Source organism: Ahaetulla prasina, chromosome 2 (assembly GCF_028640845.1).
Source record: "Ahaetulla prasina isolate Xishuangbanna chromosome 2, ASM2864084v1, whole genome shotgun sequence".
Lineage (NCBI taxonomy): Eukaryota > Metazoa > Chordata > Lepidosauria > Squamata > Colubridae > Ahaetulla > Ahaetulla prasina.
The window spans coordinates 187,960,133-187,983,496 of NC_080540.1; the positions used below are offsets into that span (position 1 = coordinate 187,960,133).

The following is a 23,364-nucleotide window of genomic DNA, read 5'->3' on the forward strand; positions in this document are numbered from 1 at the left end:
CATCCGCGGCTCTTCCCACTGGTGCCCCCGGACTCCCCGGTTCCCGAGACACAGTCCTTTCTCTCCGAGTTGCACGTGGTCCAGCAGATGGTGCGTTGGCAGCTGAATCGGGCGAAGGAGGACTACAAGCGGGTCGCTGATCGTTCCCGACGGGCAACACCCCCGCTGGTGGTCGGAGACCATGTGTGGCTCTCCACAAAGCATCTCCCGTCCGACCGGCCGGTGAGGAAACTGGACCACCAGTTCATCGGTCCGTTCCCCGTCGAGGCGGTCATCAATCCGGTGGCCTACCGGCTGACCCTGCCGCGTTCCATGCGGATCAATCCCGTCTTCCACCGGTCCTTGCTGGTCCCTGAGGCCCCGCCGTGTCCCCTCTGGTGCCCGGCGGCGCCCGGCGCTGTCGACGAGGACAGGGCGGAGGAGTACAAAGTGCACAGCATACGCGACTCCCGCTGGCTGAAGGGGCGCTTCCAATACCTGGTCGCGTGGCAAAGGTACGGAACCGAGTTCACCTGGGTCAACGCCTCCGACGTCCACGCCCCGGACCTTCCACGAGCAGAACCTGGCCCGACCGCATCCCGATCGTCAGCCCCGGGGGAAGGGCCCTGCGGTGAGGGATAGTGTTGTGTCTTGCCCGCTCTCACAGCAGCCGGGGCCTTCTTATCTGCTTCCGAACGCTGAGGAATGTCCTAGTATGCCTCCCAGCACCAGCCCTGGCTCCATGCCCAGACAGGCTGAGGAGGAGGAAGCACCTCCCAGCCCCAGCCCTGGCTCCATGCCCAGACAGGCTGAGGAGGAGGAAGCACCTCCCGGCCCCAGCCCTGGCTCCATGCCCAGGCAAACGGAGCAACTAGACCCCTCCCCCTCCCCCACAGCATGTGAGCCTGAGGGAGGTCAATTACCAACAGCTGCCGACTGGAGTGACCCTCGCTTCAGAAGAATTGATAGGCGGCGGCGTCAGAAGGAAAGGAGGGGCAGGCCTGGATAAGTGTGCTGAGTCATGGAGCCACACCCCATGGCCTATATAAAGGATCTGCTATCTGGCATTCTCTGAGTCAGGCAAAGTCGAACATATCTTGCTGAAGTCAATTTCTGGTCTCCTGCCTGCCTTGAGGACTTTGCTAGGACTTTGGCAGAGCTGCAGAGGCACGCCTGTTTCGGATTTCCCTGACCCGGCCGTCAGCGGAGGAGTGGGACACGACACTATCTACCATGTCACTATCTTCATTGTCAATTCTAAGTGGATGCTCTACCTGTTAACTGTTAGTTTGGTCTTTTTATATTTAACTAGCTGGATACCCATGCTTCACTATAAAACTATGTGATCAGGCTTGATAAATCAACACTTACAGCTTGAAAATTAATGAGTAGTTATGATCAGCCTCTCCCCTCCACTCAGCCTTGCCTACAGAAACGTCTTCTATCCTATCCCCTTCTCTCCCTCAGGCTTGCCCCACACAGGCCTCCCCTATCCTATCCTCTAGCTTTTGCTGTGAAAGTAAAACTGAAAGTGAAACTTCTCTCCTTTGCTTGTGTTTTGCATTTGGAACAGATTTCTTTTCAGGTGGGGCGGGGGAGTAGAACTCCTTAGCATCAGAGCATGTTAATCATAATATAGGAAATACTAATGCTCTGATGGTGATTTCAAAAAATCCTTTTTTAGTGAGCATCTAAAAGCCAAGAGGAACATACGGGGCAAATTTCAAGTTTGTAGGCTTTATGGTTCTGGAGTTTTCATGATTATGGCATGAGTAGTTTTCGCTTTTATATACATATAGATTTTAGTCCCAGTTTTTCACTGTGCTCCTTTGCTTTTTATTATTAGAGTTTGCAGGCCCTCTGCATTTTTGGATATCAGGGTAGAGTCTTCAGTGTGGATTATTCACATTTTTTCCTCCAATTTTAAAGCCACACTAATCTTCCAATCCAATTAATATATATTCAGCACAAAGAGGAGAGTATGCAGCCTAGTCACACTCTTTTGCCAACCAGAAGCAAGTGTTTCTCATCATGTTCTGGCTGTTTTCTGGCTTCATGACTTCTGTATATATTTCTCATGAGGACAATGAGTTGTTCCACAGTGTGATGTTATTCACACAATCAAATTGATTGCACAATAGTTTGCACACTTTGTTAAACTTTTTTTTTGGTTTTACAGTGTAACTGACCTCTTCCAATCTGTTGGCTACTGCGTCACTCTCCAGATTTGCTGGCATACAATAGCTTGGATAGAACCTTCATTGAACCTTCTTCTATTACATGCCATATTTCAGTTGTATTCCATCAATTTTTGTAGCCTTCCAATTGGTAACGAACAGAGTGCTAATCAAACTTCATCTTATAGAATTAGAGATTCTTGTAAGTAGGAAATATTTTATACGATTTATTGAAAGTTGGCATCTCTATTGTACAGTGTTTCAATATATTCCTTCCCTTCCTTGAATGAGATATTAATAATTTGCTCATTTACCAAATGAACAAAAGAATTTTATATACTACTATTATAGATAAAGAGCCTAAAACAATTTTTTCTATTGCTAAGTTTATAATTGCAGCCTGTAGAACATACAGTATGCATTGCTAATAGCAATCTGCAACTAAGTGCAATCACAGGCTTTTTTATCCCATGTGTTCTGAATTTGTGACTTCTACTACTACTACTATTGCTACTATTACAGAAGAAGGGGCATTCAAAGAAAAAGAATATGAAGAATGCTGAAAAACTAATTTCTGCAGATAGGTAGCCTCAGTGATGGGATTCAAATAATTTAACAACCGGTTCACCCAGGATCAGATTGGCTATCATGGGTGGTGTGGCCCATTTTCCAGCTCTGCCCCACAAGCGGGATGAGCCTCCCACAACGGCCAGCCTGACCCTAAGCGAACCGGTTGTTAAATTCCTGGGTGCTGTGCTACACTGGAGAAATGGGTAACAGAGCAGCCAGCAGGAGGGAAGGAGGAGGGAAAGTGGCCTTGTCCTTCCCTCACCCCAGCCACTCTGTTGCCCATTTCTCCATTGGAGCGCAGTGCCCACGATCCACTTCGATAGTGGGGGGTGGGTAATTTAACAATCTGAACTGGCATGAACCGTCTGAATCCCACCACTGGGTAGCCTGCTTGCTGCAATGTTATTCTTGGATGCTCTTGGAGTTTATTTTTAATATGCAGAGGTAGAATGTGAAATTTGCTAGGATGTGCTAGCAATAGTGCTAGGACACAGGGCCTTAAAATACTTTTGGGAGAAGTCAATGTAATAAGTTACCTTTTGTTTTCCACTCCACATCTTCCTCAGAAATTGATGCATGCTTAGTGATTTTGGTAGAGGCAGAAGAGAAACTGAAGAATTTTGAAGAGACATGAAGAAGATATTTGATCTGGATAAAAGAATTTAACGTTTACCCAGATTCAGTTAGATTCTCAGATCATGTTAAATCATGGTTTATTGAATGAAACACAGCTGGCTGAGTTTACACAAAACATTAATTGAAAACTCAAAACCCACATACTTAACATACAGTACCAATCAGTCTCCACAGTTTATGTGATATTGATCAGCATACTTATTCCTCCCATCCCATTTACTTCAAATCTGGCCAAGACAGCTTGCCTGGGGTCCCTTACTACCTCCCCAAGTACCTTGGATGAGAGGGATATTCAGATGAGAGATAGATCCAGCCCAAGATCCCTGAGAGAACAAGGAAATATTAATTGAACACAGAAAGTTCTAATTTTCAAGGAGCAATATTTGATATTTGCTGATGTCAGCAATAATCTACTACTTCCAGATTTCAATCTGTGTTGCCCATTTCCTAGCTTGGATCTTTTCCCTACTGTTCAAACATACAGTACAGACAGGGCATTGGCTGAATTCCAAGTAATTCATTGTTGGCTTCTGGTATTATCCAGAGACATTTTCCTGTAATCTTCCACAGATTTGTATAGACAAGTGGGGGGAGGGAGGAAATCCTCTCTTCAGATTGTTTACTACTGATGTAGCTTTTTCCTCTCTCTTTAAGCAACCGCTTCTGCCACCTGGCTACAAAATACTGTAACTACAGCTGTCTTTTTCTCATTTCCAATTGCTGCCACTTTGTGGGTATGCTTTATTTATTTATTAGAATATAGAAAATAGAATAATAAAGTTGAAAGGGACCTTGGAGATCTTCTAGTCCAACCCCCTGCTCAAGTGGGAGATCCTATAACATTTTAAAGAAATGGTTGTCCAATTTCCTTTTGAAAGCCTCCAATGATGGAGCACCCACAACTTCTGAAGGCAAGCTATTTCTTTGGTTGATTGCTCTCACCATTAGGAAATTTCTCCTTAGTTCTAGGTTGCTTCTCTCCTTGATTAATTTCCATCCATTAATTCTTGTCTTGCCTTCTCTTGTTTGGAAAATAGTTTGACCCCCATTTGACTTTTTAGGAGCCCCTCAAATACTGGATCCCTGCTATCATGTTTCCCCTAGTCCTTTTCATTAGACATTAGACCCGTGATGGCGAACCTATGGCATGTGTGCCACAGGTGGCACACATAGCCATATCAGTGGTCACGTGAGCTCACCCCTGGTATGCATGCGCGCGCCGGCTAGCTAATTTTCAGGCCTTCTAGGAGTCTCTGGAGGCTGGGGACAGCAAAAAAGTCACTTCCTGTCCAACCGGAAGTTGGTAAACAGGCCATTACTGGCCTCCGGAAGGCCCCTGGGTGTGCGTGGGAATGGCTGTTTTCATCCTCCCAAGACTCATAGAGAGGCTCTGGAGCCACGTGAGAGAGAAAAATGGGCCTACCGGGCCATCATATGCCAGGAGTGGGGGGAGGAGTCACACATACATGCACGGGGGGGCGGGGCGCATAGAATTATAGGTGTGGGCATATGCGCATACGACCCCTGCTCCCCCCTCCTGGCATGCAATGGCAAAAAGGTTAGCCATCACTGCACTAAACATACGCAATTCTGGTAACCGTTCTTTGTATGTTTCAGCCTCCAGCCCCCTAATCATTCTTGTTCTTCTCTGCCCTCTTTCCAAAGTTTCAACATCTTTTTTTATATTGTGATGACCCGAACCAGATGCAGTATTCCAAGTGTGGTCTTACTAAGGCTTTGTAAAGCAGTATTAGAACTTAGACTTTGGGTTCATTATGTAAATCTAGGGGATTTTTTATTTGCTTTTGACTCAGTTGTTGACTCCTGGTGGCAACCAGGAACAGTCTGTGAAGTTTTCTTGGTAAGATTTTGGAAGTGTTTTTCCTTTGCCTGCTTCCCAGGGCTGAAGAGTGTGGTCCAGTGGTTAGAATGCAGGATTGCAGGCTAACTCTGTCCCCAGCCAGGAGTTTGATCCTGATGGGCTCAAGGCTGACTCAGCCTTCCAAGGTTGGTAAAATGAGGACCCAGCTTACTGGGGGCAATATACAAACCGCTAAGAGACGACTGTAAAGGACTATGAAGCAGTACATAAATTCAAGTGCTACTGCTACTGAAGGCCCAAGAATACTCAGTTGGCTTCCTATCTAATCTGGGATTACTTTAATAAAACTATCTAGTATATATGAGATAATTATTTAATCTGTGATTCACACTGTTTTCTTGCCTGATGCCTTCACTACACCAGACTAACTCTCCTATTTTGAAATTATTACAATCTGTGAAGTATTTATAATTCATAGACTGTAAAATTTTAGATTACTTGCAGTTTATTATATCATTATAATAGTTTATATTTTATTATAAAAATACCATGTTATGTTGTCATTTTATCTCACCTATTTAATATTACCTTCATGCTGTAAGTTCCCAACTGGAAGAAAAAACTAGCAGTATGCCTACAAACCAATTTAAAATCATACACATATATTAATGATACAATCTTGAGAGCATACTTTTCAATTTTACAATGAGGAATGGGGCTGTCGTTATTCCATATCACTTTTTCTTTAATATTTTTCATAATGTATGTTTTGAGTTCATTTTAGCAAACAAACCTCTTAAAACTAATTTTTTATCATAGCATTATTTCCCGACTTGTGTTTTTAATTGTACTTAAACCATAAATCAAACAATGCAGATCAATGAACTGTGACAGTTCTGAAAACAGCTCAGCTAACTACATGAATTTACATAGCACCCCACTCAAACAAGCCATGAGTGCCATGTCAACATATTTAAGAAACATGACATTTTTAAACAGATCCATATGTTGTCCTAAGAGATGCAGTCCCCAATATCCAAGGTTGTACACTCAAATAAGGGAGGGAAGTAGTTGCTAATTTCAGCAACCTCTGCCTTCTAGAAATCCCTCTGGGGTTATTATATGGTGTGACTCAGTGAAAAAATAACTGTATCCAGGTTTGTCTTGATAAGCTAACAAGTTTATTCAGCTGAATAAAATGGATTCTCTTAAAGATGGAGGAAGCCTGAACACAGCATGAGGCAGATATGTATACATTTCTTTGCTGTCACTTAGTTACATAAGAGGAAACTGGCATGCAACACATAAGGTATAGAAATACAGAAATTATAAAAATAAGTCAGGCACGCCTTTTATGGTTTTGGTCACATGCTTAACCCACAAGTGATGGCGAACCTTTTCGGAACTGCCAAAATGGGAGCATGCGTGCACGTGGGTGAGCGTCGGAAACTGGAAGAGCAGCTCCCAGGTGCGCATGCGCGGGAGTGCTGGAAAACCAGAAGAGAAGGTGCACATGTGCACGCAGGGAAACTGAGCTTCCGGTTTCTGGCGTGCGCATGCACCTGGTCTTCTGGTTTCTGGCTCACATGAATGTGTGAAGACACGCATATGCATGCGGAAACTGGAAGCTCAGCTTCCTGGTGTGTGCATGCATGCCAGGGAACTGCTCTTCCTGTTTCCAGTGCTCCCACGTGTGTGAAGACCAGCTAGTCTTCATACATGCATGTGCCCCAGAAACCATAAGACCAGGTATCCGGCGCTCATGCACACACTGGAAACCGGAAGAGCAACGGGTAATGGCTGGCATGCCTGGAGAGATGGCTTTGTGTGCCACTTCTGGCACGCGTGCCATAGGTTTGCCATCGCTGGGCTAGGGGTTTCCTGTGTAACTTTCCATGGCCTCCAAGGCCTGAACTGTAATTTTGACATCTCAACATATGCTCCTTTCAGACAACCATTAGAATCCTCAGATTGCTCACCAACAGGGTTTTAGAACATCAATATTTACATTATTCAGTGATGTATAGAAAATTTACAAAGGATTTGCAGAAATTTGATAATCTGTTATTTACGTCTTGGAAAAATACATAGAAAAGACTTGGAACAGATTTATAGAAATTAATATTTTGAAAATGAAGCAGACGGTATTAAGCTTTAATTTTACAATAAATGTAACTGAAATGTAACAAAATGAAAGACCCTACAATATTTTTTTAAGCTAACGTGCTGGTTTGTAAAGAAAAAAAGTGTTGGGGCTTGGAAACCATATTGCCTTGCCTTTTAGCAGAATCCAAACAGAAACTGAAGTGAAATTGAGCATTTCTGATAGGGAACAAATATTATGGAACTTTTCTTATTGCCTTTAGTGATATGGAAAGATTATGAGACTGATCCATTTGTCCTCCAATTTGCATAAGATTTCACATTACATTTAGAGAAAAAATGAGTATCAAGAGATAATTATTATTAATTTATCAATCACTTTAGGTGGCACTACAAATTGCTCATCAAGCATCTCCTCAGTTTTGGAAAGGATTTATTCTTGTATCAGGAATATAGCCTATCAAGAATACAGCAATGAATAGTTGCGTCCTAGAAAAAAATAGAAAGATGAATAAATGAAGTACTTTGGTTTGTTTTCTAATACTATATTACAGTCACTCAACTGCTTTAATTAAGAGTGCAGTTGCCCTTGATTCTCCCTGTCAGCTTCTTCGATTTGCTCTTCTGTCAGAATCACAGCTTTGTACTTCTCATCAAAAAGTTTCTCGTTGGTTTCTGAGTGCAAGTGATTAAAACAAATGGTCCTGAGATGCTCTGGCAGGTACTGAAACTCTTCATTGTTAATGTCTGAATTCTGCATTCTAGAGTGCAACACCCACCAGCGCCCCCAGAAGCCTACATCGAGGACCCGGCTGGGAAACTCAGTCCACCGTGGCTTTAAATACTTGCAGTGCGCTTGATAAAGGTCTGCTCCGGTGTCGAAAGGCGCCTTGTAGAGAAGTGAGAAAAACACAAGGTTCTGAACCCGCAGCTGGCCTCGGTTTCGGAGCACCATCAGCCGCTGGGTGTGCTTTTCCGAGCTGCTGCTGCGCGTCCACGGCGAGAGGAGTAGGAGAGTTCCCGAGGCATCCAGGAGGCTGGAGTCGAATGAGGCTTCACTGGGGTTGCGGAGGCTGCAGCTCACCGTTCCAGCTAGCAGCGATAGGTAGAGCCCTGTTTTCACTGGCCGCTGCCGGATGCCTTGGGCGACTTCTCGGCAGGCTTCAGCATAGTCGTGCAGGAGACTCTTCCACCACAAGGCTGAGGAGAGAGAAAAGATAGAATTTTTTATTGGCCAAGTGTGATTGGACACACAAGGAATTTGTCTTGGTGCATATGCTCTCAGCGTACATAAAAGAACAGATACCTTCATCAAGGTACAACAACATTTACAACACTTAAATATATATAGGAAGAAGAAAAGAAAAACAATAGGACAGGAAAGGTAGGCACGTTTGTGCGCTTATGCACGCCCCTTATAGTCCTTAATGATAGTCATAGGGTACAAATTTAACACTTAAGGATAGTCATAGGCTACAATTAAGCAATCAGGAAACTATCAATATAAATCGTAAGGATACAAGCAACAAAGTTACAGTCATATGTGGAAAGAGATGGAAGGAAGAATGAGATCACATTAAGAGGAGCGGAAAAGTAAGTTTGGGGGGGAAGGGGCAGACGCTCCTCAAACAGCCTCCCTCTTCGGCCTGCGAGGGGCAAAACGACTTCGGCTACCTAGGCGGCCGGCGCGGAGACGGCCCCCAAAACTCGGCTTCTTCTCCCCCGTCTCTCCGGGATTCGGAGTGCCCGTCATGTCCGCTCGTCCTGAGATGCGACCGGACGCGAAACCCGACCGGACCGCCAAAACGGTAACCAAGAGGAAGTCAGGGCTGGGAGGGAAAGGGCAGCGTGTCACGTGGTTGCTGCCGGTAGTTCCTCCCCGAAGGCAAAAGCTCATCTTGGCGTCCCTGCGCCGGCATTTAGGGCCGTAGGGGATGGTCGGGAAGTATAAGGGGCCAGCTGTGACAGTTTTACATTCGCAGCTGTTTATAAATGCTCATAAACAGGAAGATACTCTGCCACCAAATAACCAGGCGCGGAATGCAAGGCTTCGGGGTCTTCAAGAAAGATCCGCCTTCCCTCGCTTCCAGTGGCCACAACTGCGGCAGGGGAAGGATAATCTAGGTGCCCCGTGACGAAACCGCGGCGGCCTCCTTGGCGTAGCCGGTAGGGGAGGAGTTTCGGATAATACTCGAGTGCAGCGCCGGATATTTCCCTTCATCAATAGGCCTTCCGTGGCTTGGCTGTGGGCTGGGAGTTCCTCGCCTTCCCGTCCCCCTCCACGTAGGGAGATTGAGGCGGTCCTATGAACGACGTGGAGACGTGGAATAAACACGGTTTCGCAAGTGAGTGGTGACAGGTGACTAGAGTGTGGCTCTCGGCGTCTCTGAGCATCTGCAGAGTGCCTTTCCACAGTCGGTAAGCAGCGCCTGACATCCTCCTCTCATCCTTCCACCTCTCCCAGGTGATCAGTGCGGGAGGGCCGGGTAGGGCAAGGCTGGTTTGTCATGGAGACTCGGCGTTTCTGTGGATGAAGGAAGAGAACCGAGAGGCTGAAGGGTGTCTTCTGCCCCATCCACCGAGCTGCCTTTTATAGTCGTGTTTTCTCTGAAAAGCTGTCTCTTTCCCTTTGTAGGTACTCTGGCCTCATAATGGCTGCTTCAGATGAGCTCAAGTTTCGTGGTGAGTATTTTCTCACCATTTAAGCAGATATGGACACCTAGTCAAGCAATGTTTTCCCTTTTGTTAGGTTTTGTTATTTATGAGATACCTCAATTATGCCATGTAGCTTACTGTGTCTGCACTAGAAGCACTCTTGTCATCCTAGAGCAGGGGTCCCTAACCTTTTGGACCTCAGGGACCACCAGGCCCATAGTTTTAAATCCCGGGGACCACTAATACGAATCCAGCGCGCCGCTTGCTGAAGCACCTGGACTCCCAATGATGGGATGGGGTCCTTCAGGCACTATCCCTCCTCTCTCTTTTTCTCTTTCTCCCCCCCTCCCCTCTCTCTCCACTCTTTCTCTCATTCTGTCTCCTCCCCTCTCTCTTTCGCTGTCTCCCACTCATTCTGTCATCTCTCTTTCTCTCCTCTCTCTTTTTCTCTTTCTCCCCCCCTCCCCTCTCTCTCCACTCTTTCTCTCATTCTGTCTCCTCCCCTCTCTCTTTCGCTGTCTCCCACTCATTCTGTCATCTCTCTTTCTCTCCCCCCCTCTCTTTCTCTCTCTCTCCCCCACTCTTTCTCATGGGCCAGCCAGTGTCTTGGGACTGAGAGGAAGTCAATCGTCCCCCCGAGACTGAGGTGCAGAATCACCAACAATGGATGGAAGAAACTTGCAGCTTTGCAGTGCAGCCCTCGCCGGCTGGAATGAGATAATAGTGCAGGGGGGGGATGGTGCAGGTGGGCCAAAGCAACGGGTGGTGGGAACCCCAGGCTGTTTCTTCCCCCTGCTTTAGCTTCCTGTCGGCTGAATCCACCAGTGGCTGTCCCCGCCCCTCGCCCTCCCTTTCCAGTTACTTCTCACCTGGCAAGGGAAGGGGAGGGGGCGGAATGGAGATTCGCTCCATATTCCAGAATGGGAGTGAAGCTTCGTCTCTTGCTGGATCTTTCTCTCTCTCCCACTCTTTCTAATGGGCCAGCCAGTGTCTTGGGGCTGAGAGGAAGTCAAGCATCTCCCCGAGAAACCAAGATGCAGGTGCACCAACAAAGGCCAGAAGAAACAGCCGTGAAATCCAGCTCCCGCTCTGGAATATGGAGCGAATCTCCATTCCCCCCCCCCCTTCCCTTGTCAGGCGAGGGGCGGGGACAGCCACTGGTGGATTCAGCCAACAGAAAGCTACAGCAGGGAGAGCCTGGGGTTCCCGCCACCCGTTGCTTTGGCCCGCCTGCACCGCCCCCCCCCTTGCACCATTATCTCATTCCAGCTGACGAGGGCTGCACTGTAAAGCCTCAAGTTTCTTCCATCCCTTGTTGGTGCTTCTGCACCTCAGTCTTTCGGAGGGATGATTGACTTCCTCTCAGCCCCAAGACACTGGCTGGCCCATGAAAAAGAGTGGGTGAGAGAGACAGAAATAATGAGAGAGAAAGAGTGGGGGAGGGAGAGAGAGAAAGGGGGGAGAGAGAATGAGAGAAAGAGTGGGGGAAAGAGAGAGAAAGATCCAGCAAGAGATGAAGCTTCGCTCCCATTCTGGAATATAAAGCGAATCTCCATCCCCCACTCCCCTTGCCAGGTGAGGAGTGACTGGGAAGGGAGGTTGAGGGGTGGGGATAGCCACTGGTGGATTCAGCCGACAAGAAGCTACACCAGGGGAAGAAACAGCCCAGGGTTCCCGCCACCCGTTGCTTCGGCCTGCCTGCACCGTCATTCCCCCACCCTTGCACCATTACCTGATTCCAGCTGGTGAGGGGTATGCTGCAAAGTTACAAATTGCCCGAACCTCCTTCAACAGCGGAGATTTACAGTCCCACCATGAGCTGCGTGGCTAATCCCATCTTCTAGAGCTCTAGTCATGGGACATGGCCAATGCTTATCCCAGAACAGAACTCCATTCGGGTGCACCACGGACCACCAACATTTTCTTGCGGACCACCAGTGGTCCGCAGACCATTGGTTGGTGACCGCTGCTTTAGTGAACAACTCTTATTACATTTGTGATTTTCCATATCATACTTTTAAGCTGCACTATATTCTGATTTTTCTGAATGTATAAGATAATGACTTTAGTAATACTGAAAGGGAAATATAACTCTTATGGATAGTACACATAGATAAAATGATCCTGTTACTGTAAATATAAATGTAGCTCTTTTCCCCCACTATTTTGACAAATATTGAGTGATATTCTTATGTGTTCTTAGAAATTCTTTTAATTTCTAAGTCTTGCATTTAAATGAAAGAAAATTCAAACTTTGTGGATATTTTTTTCTTCTTGGGGCATCATTAACATTTCTAAGATTTCTCCAAAAATCTCTGAGGAAATGTCTTCTAATTTCCTACTTTTTTTGCTTAAAAATCCAAATTGTCTGCAAAAGCTCAGATCCTTTTTCTGCCTTTGTTCACATGCTTCTTAAATACTTAAAAAAATATTTTTTATTTAGTATGCACTAGCAAAATTTCCTAAGTTTAGAAAGTGCTGTTGCAGGTGGCCCTTTAATGTCAGACTGAAGTTTGATTTGAGTCAATTGGATGAAATTGATATTTTCTCTGCAGAATTTAATGAAGCCATGGATTTGCTGGCTGGGAATGCTGATGCTACTACTCCTAGCATTAGTGAGAGGCAAAGCCACACAACTCTAAATATGTCTTCCAGCTGTAATGAGGAATATGAGCCAGATGAAGAAGATGACAAAACTGAGGTGAGTTTTGGGGAGATGGAGGAAGCTGCGTGAACTTAGTCTAGGGACGTTTTGACATAAATTGGGAGATAGTGTACACATGAGAGACATAGATAATAATCATGTTTTGATTAGCAGAGTAGTAGACATACTTATTTATTGCAGAAAATATTTTTCCTAACATGTGTCAGAGGAACATAGAAATGTATTTGTCATATATATATATGCTAAATTTATGTTTTTCCGAAAGTTTGAGGTGATGTATGCAGAATTTAATTTTGTGTGCAATAACATTCCTGCACAGTATGTAAAGTTGGGCTGAAGGATGACTAGTCCAGAGTTGTTTGTTTTGCTTTCATAAGTGAGGATGGACTGGAACTGAGATATCCAGGACCTAGCTGAAAACTTTAACCACTGGCTGTTTAGCTATTGGGTAACTATCTTACCTGTCCTGGCTACTATGAAATTTGACCTCAATATTTGATATACATTTAATATGATGCCCATTTTATCCCAGCAGGGAAGAGTAGGAAAATTTGCATCTTAATTTCTGACACCTCCCTACTTTTTCACTGTAACTGATGATTTTTATTCAGCTGTTTATAAGATTTAATATCCAATCTTCCAATACTACTCCATCAATCAAATATAATTTCAAATAAAATCTCTCAAATATATTATTCATCCACAATATAACAGTAAGCAGTTAAAATCATTACATCCACATTATCTAAATTCATAAATTTCACTTTCCATCCTTCACAATTGAATAATATCATCCCATAGATTTATACCATACGAATAGCAAATAACAAAAATCCTATAATTTATATCCTAAACAAATCAATTCCAAAAATTAACCATAATCATCATATTCACATCTTAAACATTCCTCCCCTCTCCCATTCTATTTTCCATCATTTCCAAACCAATTAACTTAGCATCTAACAACAAAGGATTCCCACTCTTTAAAACATTAATATAAAAATGTCTCGCTTTCATAACTGAATTAAGAAAATACTTTCTGCCTCTAAAATTCACTGACAAACCCATTGGGACTTCCCATCTAAAATATATCTGATGTTTCTTAAACTCATCCACTAAAAAAGCAAATTCTCTTCTCTTTCTTAACATTTTAGGAGGAATTTCCTTCATCATTTTATATCTTGTCCCAATATTTGAAATATATTTTTATAAAAGGCTTGCAAAATTTCATACCTAACCTTTTTAGTTGTAAAATAAATAACCACATCCCTCGGTACTCTATTTTGTCTTGCCCACCAAGAATTAACACGATAAATTCTTTCAATATTAGTCTCAAAATCTTCTGGCTCCACACCCTTTATCTGAGCAAAGGCTTGCGTAAAAATCTCCTTTAAATTTTCCTTCCTATTTTGTTTCAACCCCCTCACCCTTATAGCATATTCCATTAATCTATATTGTAATATTACTCTTTCTTCATCTGCCCTATCTATCTTTGCCTGTATATCTTCCATCTTATTATCTAAGTTCCAATTGTTTTGATTTTTTTGAGTTTCTTCTATTTTCCTTTGCCACTCTAAATTAGCTTTATTAATTTCTGCAAAATCATCCTCCATCTGAATACAAGAGCTCAATATTTGCGCAATTGCATCCTTTACCATTTTCATTTCCCTCTTCTGCTCTTCCACCACTTCCTTAAAATCCAACATCTCTTTCTCTATTTCATCAAATTTTTGATCTATTTCTAAAAAATGACTCTCCAAAAACTCCTGTAAAAAATTTCTTAATTCCTTTTTAATTTCTTCTTTTAATTTTTGAATCTGAGCTGAAGAAATTTCAAAGTTTTTAATGACTTTTGGCACTATTTGCTTAAAAGCCATTTTTTTAAAAAAAATATAGCTTAATAATGGACCAAGAAGGGAAAAAAAAATTAAAAAAGAAAAATTCAAAAAACTTTTCTTCTAAATCACTATAATCCCAAAGAAGAAGAAAAAATATAAATCATAAGATTCTCGTTTCTTCCATTTAATCATTCCTATATATCTTCTATTTCGACACTAGCTGTTAGTAAGCATTTCTTTAACTTTCGTTTTCAATATACACATTCCACAAAACCGCCATTTGCTTTCTTCTCTTCTATCTTCGCAGCAAATATATCCTCAGGGGCTTGCAGTCTTCTTACAAACAAATGTTAAAACTCCAGTTTCTGCTCCGTCCACGTTACAGTCCATCATAAATCAACTCCAACCGTGGAAATTGGACGCTTCGTTTGTCCGCCATAAAGGCAGAAGCCTCGCCCAGCCAGGAGCTTATCAGGCTATGGAAGGAGATCTCCCTGTAAGCCTTTGAAGCTTATTAGGGTGTCTCAACTTCAAACCTGAATGCTCATCTTTCCTTCTTTGCCCGAAGGAGAGAATTCCAAGCTGTCGGACCCAGATTTACGATGTCCTGACAGCTCTTACTGACTAGGGAGTTAGCAGCTAAATCATAGCTGCTCTCCACGAAGCGGAGCCATACCGGAAGTCTAACTATAGTATTTCTTGACAAATTCACATTAAAGCTCCAAAAAGGAATTGGTTATAATTTGGAATTCATGCAACAAATTAGGAATAAAATTAGCTCTGTTAGTTTGCTAACATGAACAGGGCAGAAATAATCATATTTTTTAAAAATAGAGAAATTAGCAAACTCAGCCACAATACAGAGATCAAAGTGACAATGGTGAACTCATTATTCCTATCTGATACTCCAAACGCTGAAACTAGCTAGGATGGGCAATGTTTGAGGGACTAAACTTCAGGAGGCCATATAATCTTTAATCTCCTAAACATGCTTATGATTACTAAAGAAGGGTACCCCCTTCTCTGTGGGGGCACCTACCCTCTGGAATGAGCTTCCCCCAGGACTTCGACAACTTCCTGACCTCTGGACCTTTCGCCGCGAGCTGAAGACGTATCTATTCTTCCGAGCAGGACTGGCTTAAATAGGGTTTTTAAATATGGATTTTATTGGGGTTTATTTTATATTTTGTATTGTATTTTAAATTTTAGGCCACATTGAATAAGTTTTTTAAAGAGTGTTTTTATTGTAATATATTGTATTATTTTATCTGCCTGTTTACCGCCCTGAGTCCTTCGGGAGAAGGGCGGTATAAAAATTAAATTATTATTATTATTATTATTATTATTATTATTATTATTATTAAAGAAGTTGAAAGGGTTTTAAATTGGAGAACAGAGGCAAGCTCAATTTTTGGCCGTTTGGGGAGCAGTTAAGGTGTTTAAGGGTGGGGATTAAGAAAATTAACAAAATGCAGATTTTTTTGGGTGCTGAATTTTAGCAGCAGAATTTTGGAGATGGTGATGTTTTACACACCATGTGGGTAGAGCTACTATTCTAGCTTCTATTTACATTTTTTTTTAAAAAAGTTTATTTTATTTCTTATAAACACATTGTAAGTGTGCATTCTCTTATTCATGGTTAATCACACGTATACATATAATTTTTTTAATAAAAAAGTTTATTTTTACATTCATATCCAACAACTCATCCAATGTACAGTCATATACAATTAGTCAGGCTTGCCCAGTCACCACCCCCTCCTTTTAACTCTCTTCCCTCTTCTACCTTCTTCTACTTTCCAGACCTTCCTCCCCTTCTCTTATCTACATCCTCTCCTCCCGCCACCCTAGACCTTCCTTCTCCCTCTTCTACCCCTCTTCCTTCCTCTTCTCCCTCTTCTACCCCTCTTCTCCTCTTTCCTACCTCCTACTCTCTACTTTCTCCCTCCCCACCATTCTAAAATGGTAGCTGGGCAGACCCGACCCTACATTAATTATATTTATACATCTTCAGTAATCTCTGTACATTAACTATCACTCCATCCTCTACCCTCAAACCCACCCACCCCCGTTCCACTTCCCCTTACCCCCCACCCCCCCACCTGACTTCCCAGAACAAAATGCAGGGTATCAAAACTAACAATCATAATCCAAAATAAATCTTAAATTATAATCTCTAGTCACTCCACACATAATCACACTCTTAATTCCCTTCTCCTTCAAAAATATATCTAATACAAAATATTTCCTAAATTTACTCATATGCTATTCGATATTTTTTTATCTGATACTTATTTTGAATATAATCAATCCACATTTTCCATTCTAAAATATATTTTTCTTGTGTATAGTCTTTTAAATAAGCAGAAATTTTTGCCATTTCTGCCAGATTTGATACTTTAAGTGTCCATTCTTCATTTGTAGGTAATTATTCTTTCTTCCAATATTGAGCAATCAAAAGTCTTGTGGCTGTTATTAAGTTCAAAATCAATTTAGTCTCTATAGCTGTACAATCCATAATTATTCCTAGTAGAAAGAACTGTGGAGTAAACTTAATCTTCTTTTTCAGAATGTTCTGCATGATCCACCATACTTTAATCCAAAATGCTTTAACTTTTTTACAAGTCCACCATACATGGTAATATGTGGCATCTTCACAATCACATCTCCAACATTTAGCCTGTACATTAGGATACATACATGACAACTTTTTGGGGTCTAAATGCCATCTATAAAACATCTTATAAAAATTTTCTCTCATATTTTGCGCTTGTGTAAATTTAACATTCCTCACCCAAATTCTTTCCCAAGTTTCCAACATTATTGGTTGCTGAAAATTTTGTGCCCACTTAATCATACAATCCTTAACCAATTCAGTCTCTGAGTCTATTTCTACTAATACATTATACAACCTCTTAATATGCTGTTGACCTTGATCTCTCATTTGTTTTAACAAATTATCCTCAGTTTGCTTAATACCTATTTTTTGATCTAATTTCCATCTAGCTTGTAATTGTCCATATTGAAACCATGTATAATTTTTCCCTTCTTCCCCCATCTTTTCTCTGGATTTTAACTGTAATTCCCCCTTTTCCATACAAAGGAGTTCTTTATAAGTAACTACCTCCATCTTTTGATACATATTTATATCACGTGTCTCGGGATTGCCCATATTGGAATCTTTCCATCTAATTTATATTGATATTTCCTCCAGACCCTCAATAATGCATTTCTAATTATATTATTTTTAAATATCTTATCAGCTTTCTTATCATATAATAAATAGGCATGCCACCCATATAACAAACCATAACCTTCTATATTCAAAACTCTTTCCTCAGTTAAATTAATCCAATCAGTAATTAATGATAAGACAACTGCTTCATAATACAATTTTAAATTAGGCATTTTAAGACCCCCCTTTCCCTTGTGTCCTGCATTATTTTTAATTTTATTCTTGGTTTTTTGCCCATCCATACAAATTTATTAATCCCCTTTTGCCATTCCTGTAATTTAATATCATTCTTAAGCACCGGTATCATTTGAAACAAAAATAAAAACCTGGGCAAAACATTCATTTTTATAGCCGCTATTCTTCCCAGCAAAGATAGTTGTAACTTCTTCCAACTCTCCATTTCTTTCCATACCTTCTGCCACAATACCTCATAATTATTTTTGTATAATTTGACATTTGAAGCTGTAATATATATTCCTAAATATTTAATCTTTTTAACGATTTCAAAACCCGTAGTTCTTTCTAACTCTTCTTTTTGTTGTGTATTCATATTTTTAGTTATCATCTTTGTCTTTTGCTGATTCACCTTAAATCCAGATACTTTACCATACTGACCAATTATTTCTTTTAAACCAGTAGCTGAAAATATTGGTTGTTTTTTTTTTGTTTACATTTATACCCCGCCCTTCTCCGAAGACTCAGGGCGGCTTACAGTGTATAAGGCAATAGTCTCATTCTATTTGTATATTTTTACAAAGTCAACTTATTGCCCCCCCAACAATCTGGGTCCTCATTTTACCTACCTTATAAAGGATGGAAGGCTGAGTCAACCTTGGGCCGGGCTCGAACCTGCAGTAATTGCAGGATTTGTGTTCTTAATAACAGGCCTTACCAGCCTGAGCTAAACCGGCTCAGTTGGTTGAGATACAGTAACAACCAAGTCATCTGCAAAAGCTCTTAATCTTTGGCATTGAGGGACGCGAAACATTCATACGTTTCCTCCCTCATTGCGTTGGCAGATAACCACCCGGCCACCCTGTTTCGGGTGACCCGCTCTCTCCTTCAACAGGAGGGGCGGGAGGACCCATTACAAGGGTGTGCCGAGGAGTTTAACGGTTATCTATACGATAAAATCGTTCAGCTTCGGGATGGATTGGATCAAAATTGGGTAGATCCAGGCGAGAGGTTCGAGACTCGTCTTATTGAGACTGTTTGGGATAGTTTTGACCCTGTGACTCCCGAGGACATGGACAGGTTGCTAGGGAGCTTGAATGCCACCACATGTTTACTGGACCGTGCCCCTCCTGGTTGATACTGGCCACGCGGGAGCTGACACGAGGCTGGCTCCCGGGGATTACAAATGCTTCTTTGCGGGAGGGGGTCTTTCCTGCTGCCTTGAAAGAGGCGGTGGTGAGACCCCTCCTCAAGAAGCCTTCCCTGGACCCAGCTGTTTTAGGAAATTATCGTCCGGTCTCCAACCTTCGCTTTACGGCGAAGGTTGTAGAGAGTGTGGTGGCACGTCAATTACCCCAGTACCTGGATGAAACTGTCTATCTAGACCCGTTCCAGTCCGGCTTTCGACCCGGATACAGTACGGAGACGGCTTTGGTCACGTTGGTTGATGATCTCTGGAGGGCCAGGGACAAGGGTTACTCCTCTGCCCTGGTCCTATTAGACCTCTCAGCGGCTTTCGATACCATCGACCATGGTATCCTGTTGCGCCGGCTGGGGAGTTTGGGAGTGGGAGGCACCGTTTATCGGTGGTTCTCCTCCTATCTCTCTGACCGGACACAGATGGTGTTGGCAGGGGGGCAGAGATCGACCCCGAGGCGCCTCATGTGTGGGGTGCCGCAGGGGTCGATTCTCTCGCCTCTCCTGTTCAACATCTATATGAAGCCACTGGGTGAGATCATCAGTGGTTTTGGGGTAAGGTACCAACTGTACGCTGATGATACGCAGCTGTACTTTTCGGCCACCCCAACGAAGCTATCGAAGTTCTGTCCAGGTGTCTAGAAGCCGTACGGGTCTGGATGGGGAGGAACAGGCTCAAGCTTAATCCCTCCAAGACGGAGTGGCTGTGGATGCCGGCATCCCGGTACAGTCAGCTGCAGCCGTGGCTGACTGTTGGGGGCGAGTCATTGTCCCAGATGGAAAGAGTGCGCAACTTGGGCGTTCTCCTGGATGGGCGGTTGTCTTTTGAAGATCACTTGATGATTGTCTCCAGGAGAGCTTTTTATCAGGTTCGCCTGATTCACCAGTTGTGCCTCTTCCTGGACTAGGATGCCCTATGCACGGTAACTCATGCTCTTGTTACCTCTCGCTTGGACTACTGCAATGCTCTCTACATGGGGCTCCCCTTGAAGAGCACCCGGAGGCTCCAGTTAGTCCAGAATGCAGGTGTGCTGGTGATAGAGGGAGCGGTTCGGAGTTCCCATGTAACACCCATCCTGCGCAGACTGCACTGGCTGCCTGTTGTCTTCTGGGTGCGCTTCAAGGTATTGGTTACCATCTTTAAAGCGCTCCATGGCTTAGGATCGGGATACTTACAGGACCGTCTACTGCCATCTTCTATCTCCCAGCAACCTGTGTGTTCTCACAGAGAGGGACTCCTTAGGGTGCCATCAGCCAAGCAATGTCGACTGGCGGCTCCCAGGGAAAGGGCCTTCTCTGTGGGGGCTCCTACCCTGTGGAACGAACTTCCCCCTGGACTTCGACAATTACCTGACCTTCGGACCTTTCACCGCGAACTTAAGACTTATTTATTCTGTCTTGCTGGACTGGCTTGAATTTTTAAATCTTTTAGCTGATTTTATGGGTTTGAAATTTTTATTAATTTTATAGAGTTGATTGTATTTTAAAATGGGGCCAAATTGAATAAGTTTTTTAATGTCTGTTTTTAGTATTGTATGCGTTGTTGCTGTATTTTATCTTGGCTATAAACCGCCCTGAGTCCTTCGGGAGAAGGGCGGTATACAAATTAAATAATAATAATAATAATAATAATAATAACAATAACAATAATAATAATAATAATAATCATCATCATTATTATTATTATTATTATTTTGCTGTTTAATTCTAATTCCCTTTATTCGATCGGAACCACGTATTTTATTCAAAAGAATTTCTAAAGTTAAAATAAAAAGTAATGGAGACAAGGGGCATCCCTGTCTCGTCCCTTTCCCAATTTTAAAAGTTTCTGTTAACCCAACATTTACTATTATTTGTGCTGGTTGCGTCTGATATATTGCTTTAATTGCATGGATAAAATAATCCCCAAATTGCATTTTTTCTATTACTTTAAACAAAAACTGCCAATCCAATCTGTCAAAGGCTTTTTCAGCGTCCAGAAAAAAGAGTGCCGCTGAAACTTGGTTGTTTCGTTCCAAATATTCAAGTAAATTTACAATTTGCCTCACATTATATCTCATCTGCCTACCCTTAATAAATCCTGATTGATCATTATGAATTATTTGATTCATCACTGGCATTAATCTATTAGCAAGTATCTTGGCAAATATCTTGTAATCAGTATTTAAAAGGCCTACAATTCTCTGGTTTAATACCATCTCGATCTTCCTTCGGTATTAACAAAATAAAAGCTGTCCTCCATGAAGGGGGAACATCCCCTCCCATTTGAATTTTATTAAATAACTCTTTAAGTGGTTCAACCATCTCATTTTGTAAATTTTTATAATAAACAGCTGTTAAACCATCCGTACCTGGTGCTTTACCGATTTTAAGCTGCTTAATTGCTAACAAAATTTCCTCTGAAGTAATTAATTGATTCAATTCTTCCCTTTGATTTTCTGTAAGCTCACAAATATATTGTTGTTGTAAATATCTTTCTAGCTCTGTATCATCAATCATATCCCTAATATATAACTTAGTATAATACTCTAAAAACACTTTTTTAATCAAATTCTTTTGATCACTTCCTTGCCCCTATATTCTATTTTATCAATTGTTCGTGATTTCTGTTTTTTCTTTATTAAATAGGCAAGCCATCTTCCTGGCTTGTTAGCATTATTGAACGTATTATGTTTTACATATTGTAAATTAATTGCTACTTGATCTGCCATCAACATGTTAAACTGACCTCTTAATATATTTATTGATTCTTTTATTTTACTATTTCCTGGGCTATTTATCAATAACTGTTCTTTCTTTTTAATTTCCTCTTCCAATTCCTTTTTCTTTTTCTGCAGTTTATTTTTATATTTAATGTTCATTTGTATAAGATTTCCTCTCATATAAGCTTTACTAGCGTCCCAAATCATCTCTATAGATGTCTTTTTTTTCATATTCATAATAAAAAATTCTTTCATTTGCTTTTTACATTCATTTACATTTTGTTCGTATTTAAACAAGTTCTCATTCAACCTCCATAATCTCCTAGGCTCCTTTTCCTGATCAAACTCAATCCAAACTGGACTATGATCAGATAGAGTTCTTGAATAAATCTTCGTCTTCTTCACTCTGGAGTACAAATCATTAGAAATCAAAATAAAATCAATCCTCGAAAATGATTGATGCCTGTCAGAAAAGAAGGTAAAATCCCTCTCTTCTGTATTATGTTCTCTCCAAATATCTCTTAATTCCAAGTCCTCCATCATTTCAAAAAAAGCCTTTGGTAGTTTTGCCTGGCTTGAAATCTTCCTTAAACTTTTTTTGTCTTTTCGAGTATCCAACACACCATTCCAATCGCCCATTAATATATATGATTTATAATCCCAAAATACTATTCTTTTATGTAAAAACTTGAAAAAAAATTCTTCTTGTTGATTTGGAGCATAAACTCCTATAATGTCTTCTTTCCCTCAAACAAAAGTTCAATAGCAATATATCTTCCTTACTTATCCACCTCAATTAATTTTGCTGATATATCCTTCTTTATATATATAACTAAACCGTTGTTTTTTTCCAAAGAGGAGGCAACAAAATGTACTCCCAGTTTTGAATTTATCAAATATTTCTGGTCTAAAGATCTAATATGTGTTTCTTGTAAACAGATAATGTCGTTTTTAAATTGTTTCAAATAATGAAATACTTTCCTTCTCTTCTGTGGTGAATTCAAACCCATTAATATTCCAAGATAATAGTTTAATTGCCATTATCGGCCAAAGGAAACTTTTGGAACACCAGCCGTAGATCACATTTTGCATAATATACTATTATACCAGTTGGAATATCCCATCTATATTCATTCTGGCGTTTTTTAAGTTCATTCACCAGGAAGGCAAATTCCTTCCTAGCCCTTAACATTTTTGGTGGAATTTCCTTTAATATTAAGATATCTTGACCAGCAACCTGAATCTTCTCCTCCTTATATGAAGCTTGCAGAATCTGATTTCTCACTGTTCTATTTGTAAAATAAATAACAACATCCCTTGGCAACATTTTTTGCCTTGCTATCCAAGAATTCACACGATATATTTTGTCAATTTGATAAGCCACATCTGCTGGACGGGCTTCTAATATCTCAGCAAATGCTTCAGAAAAAATTTCTCTTAAGTTCTCTTGTCTATTCTCCTTTAAGCCACTGATTCTTAAAGCAAATTCCATATTTCTGTATTGTATCAAAACTATTTCATCATCTGTTTTTTCCATTTTACTTTGAAATTCATCCATTTTATTTTCTAATTTTGAATTAAATTGCTTGATTTCCTCAACTTCCTTTTCTA

The 23,364-nt window shown here is 41.6% G+C and overlaps 2 protein-coding genes across 5 annotated transcripts in view; one reads left to right on the forward strand and one right to left on the reverse strand.

Moving 5' to 3' along the window:
- Positions 1 to 7,703: 7,703 nt before the first annotated feature.
- Positions 7,704 to 9,196, reverse strand: TIMM29 (translocase of inner mitochondrial membrane 29). Its single transcript, XM_058171182.1, has 2 exons — positions 8,962 to 9,196; positions 7,704 to 8,487 (listed from the first exon to the last, which is right to left on the reverse strand). Exons 1-2 carry the CDS (start codon positions 9,182 to 9,184, stop codon positions 7,859 to 7,861), a joined length of 852 nt encoding a protein of 283 aa, XP_058027165.1. The 5' UTR covers positions 9,185 to 9,196; the 3' UTR covers positions 7,704 to 7,858.
- A 299-nt stretch (positions 9,197 to 9,495) lies between these two features.
- YIPF2 (Yip1 domain family member 2) overlaps positions 9,496 to 23,364 on the forward strand; it is a 36,520-nt gene continuing 22,651 nt past the window's right edge. Inside the window, exons 1-3 of one of the 4 annotated variants that reach the window (XM_058171178.1) lie at positions 9,496 to 9,632; positions 9,923 to 9,969; positions 12,498 to 12,643. In XM_058171178.1, the coding sequence (XP_058027161.1) occupies positions 9,939 to 9,969; positions 12,498 to 12,643 (177 nt within the window). In that variant the 5' untranslated portion in view covers positions 9,496 to 9,632; positions 9,923 to 9,938. Of the gene's footprint in view, positions 9,752 to 9,922; positions 9,970 to 12,497; positions 12,644 to 23,364 lie in introns of all 4 variants that reach the window. The other 3 variants (XM_058171181.1, XM_058171180.1, XM_058171177.1) reach the window with 3 other exon arrangements.

Excerpts from the sequence above, each read along its gene's own strand:
- TIMM29 (XM_058171182.1), bottom strand. The coding sequence starts at position 9,184 with ATGAGCTTTTGCCTTCGGGGAGGAACTACCGGCAGCAACCACGTGACA. Across the intron at positions 8,488-8,961 it reads TCTCCGCGCCGGCCGCCTAG|CCTTGTGGTGGAAGAGTCTC; the intron begins GTAGCCGAAGTC and ends CTCTCTCCTCAG.